The sequence below is a fragment of the Lipophrys pholis genome, assembly GCF_963383615.2.
Source record: "Lipophrys pholis genome assembly, contig: SCAFFOLD_55, whole genome shotgun sequence".
NCBI classification, from domain to species: domain Eukaryota; kingdom Metazoa; phylum Chordata; class Actinopteri; order Blenniiformes; family Blenniidae; genus Lipophrys; species Lipophrys pholis.
Genome location: NW_028291934.1, coordinates 113,716 through 115,000, shown reverse-complemented (window position 1 = coordinate 115,000; position 1,285 = coordinate 113,716). Strand labels below are relative to the sequence as shown.

The window sequence follows — 1,285 nt, the reverse complement described above, 5'->3', positions numbered from 1 at the left end:
GGTTCTAAAAGAGGGAATATGGTCCTTGTTCTACAGGAGGAAACGATCCTGGTTCTACAGGAGGAAATGTTCCTGGTTCTACAGGAAGATATGTTCCTGGTTCTGCAGGAGGAACTGATCCTGGTTCTGCAGGAGGAACTGATCCTGGTTCTACAGGAGGAAATGTTCCTGGTTCTGCAGGAGGAAATGTTCCTGGTTCTACAGGAGGAAATGTTCCTGGTTCTACAGGAAGATATGTTCCTGGTTCTGCAGGAGGAAAAGTTCCTGGTTCTAAAAGAGGAAATATATTCCTTGTTCTACAGGAAGAAATGTTCCTGCTTCTGCAGGAGGAAAAGTTCCTGGTTTTGCAGGAGGGAATTATCCTGGTTCTGCAGGAGTAGATGTCCCTGGTTCTACAGGAGGAACTGATCCTGGTTCTGCAGGAGGAAAGGTTCCTGAAGTGTCTTTGTGTTGTTGTGTAGTTTGTGTTGTTGTTGTGTTGTTGTTGTTGTTGTGTTTGTGTTCAGGGTTGATCAATAAAGTTGGGTTGAAGGTCAAAGGTTGAGCAGTAGATCAGTTACCTTCACGGTCCTCTGGGAAAGGAGCAGCTTCTTCCTGGCGGACCTCCTTGTTGCCCCTTCTGGACCTGGGCCCCCCTCTGGACCTGGGCCCCCCTCTGGACCTGGGCCCCCCTCTGGACCCGGGGCCCCCCCAGCCCGCCTCTTCTTGGGGGAAGTAGAAACCACCGCGGCCCCCAGCTCGAACTCCGCCTCGACCGAGGTCCGCTTCGGGGTCCGAGGGCTTCCCGGGTCCGGGACCGGAACCGGGACCAGACCCGCAGCCTCGTCGACGACCCGCACAAAGGAGCAGAGGACCTGGTCCTGGTCCGGGTCCAGGTCGCGGGTTGTGGAGCCGCTCCGGAGCTTGGTGGTCTTCAGGGTCCGGCTGGCCCCCCTCTTCTTCCGGGAGTAGAAATCAGTGACCCGGGCCTGGGCCATGGTGCTGGAGCCGGTCCGGAACAAGGAGAACCGAGTCCCGCTGAGAGGAAAACACGATCTGGGATCAGGATCTGTGGTCCGGGTCTGGGATCAGGGTCTGTGGTCCGGTCCGGTGAAGCTACGTCCGCCACGCACAGGACACACAATACAGTTTCCCGCGAAATCCACCAAACCACGCCCTCTTCCTCCGACGTCACCGGAAGAAGCGTAGTAACTGTAGATCTGTAAACGTAGAATCAGGGACACGCGATAGATAGATAGATAGATAGATAGATAGATAGATAGATAGATAGATAGATAGATAGATA

At 54.4% G+C, this 1,285-nt stretch overlaps 1 protein-coding gene across 1 annotated transcript in view; it reads right to left on the bottom strand.

Annotated features, from left to right (window-relative positions):
• The window catches only part of cdt1 (chromatin licensing and DNA replication factor 1), a gene marked incomplete at its 3' end in the record, with an annotated part of 13,903 nt that extends 12,845 nt beyond the window's left edge, over positions 1-1,058 (bottom strand). The window contains exon 1 of the mRNA XM_080494059.1: positions 561-1,058. Within this exon, the coding sequence (XP_080350185.1) occupies positions 561-977 (417 nt within the window). The 5' untranslated portion in view covers positions 978-1,058. The remainder of the gene's footprint in view (positions 1-560) is intronic.
• Positions 1,059-1,285: the final 227 nt, after the last annotated feature.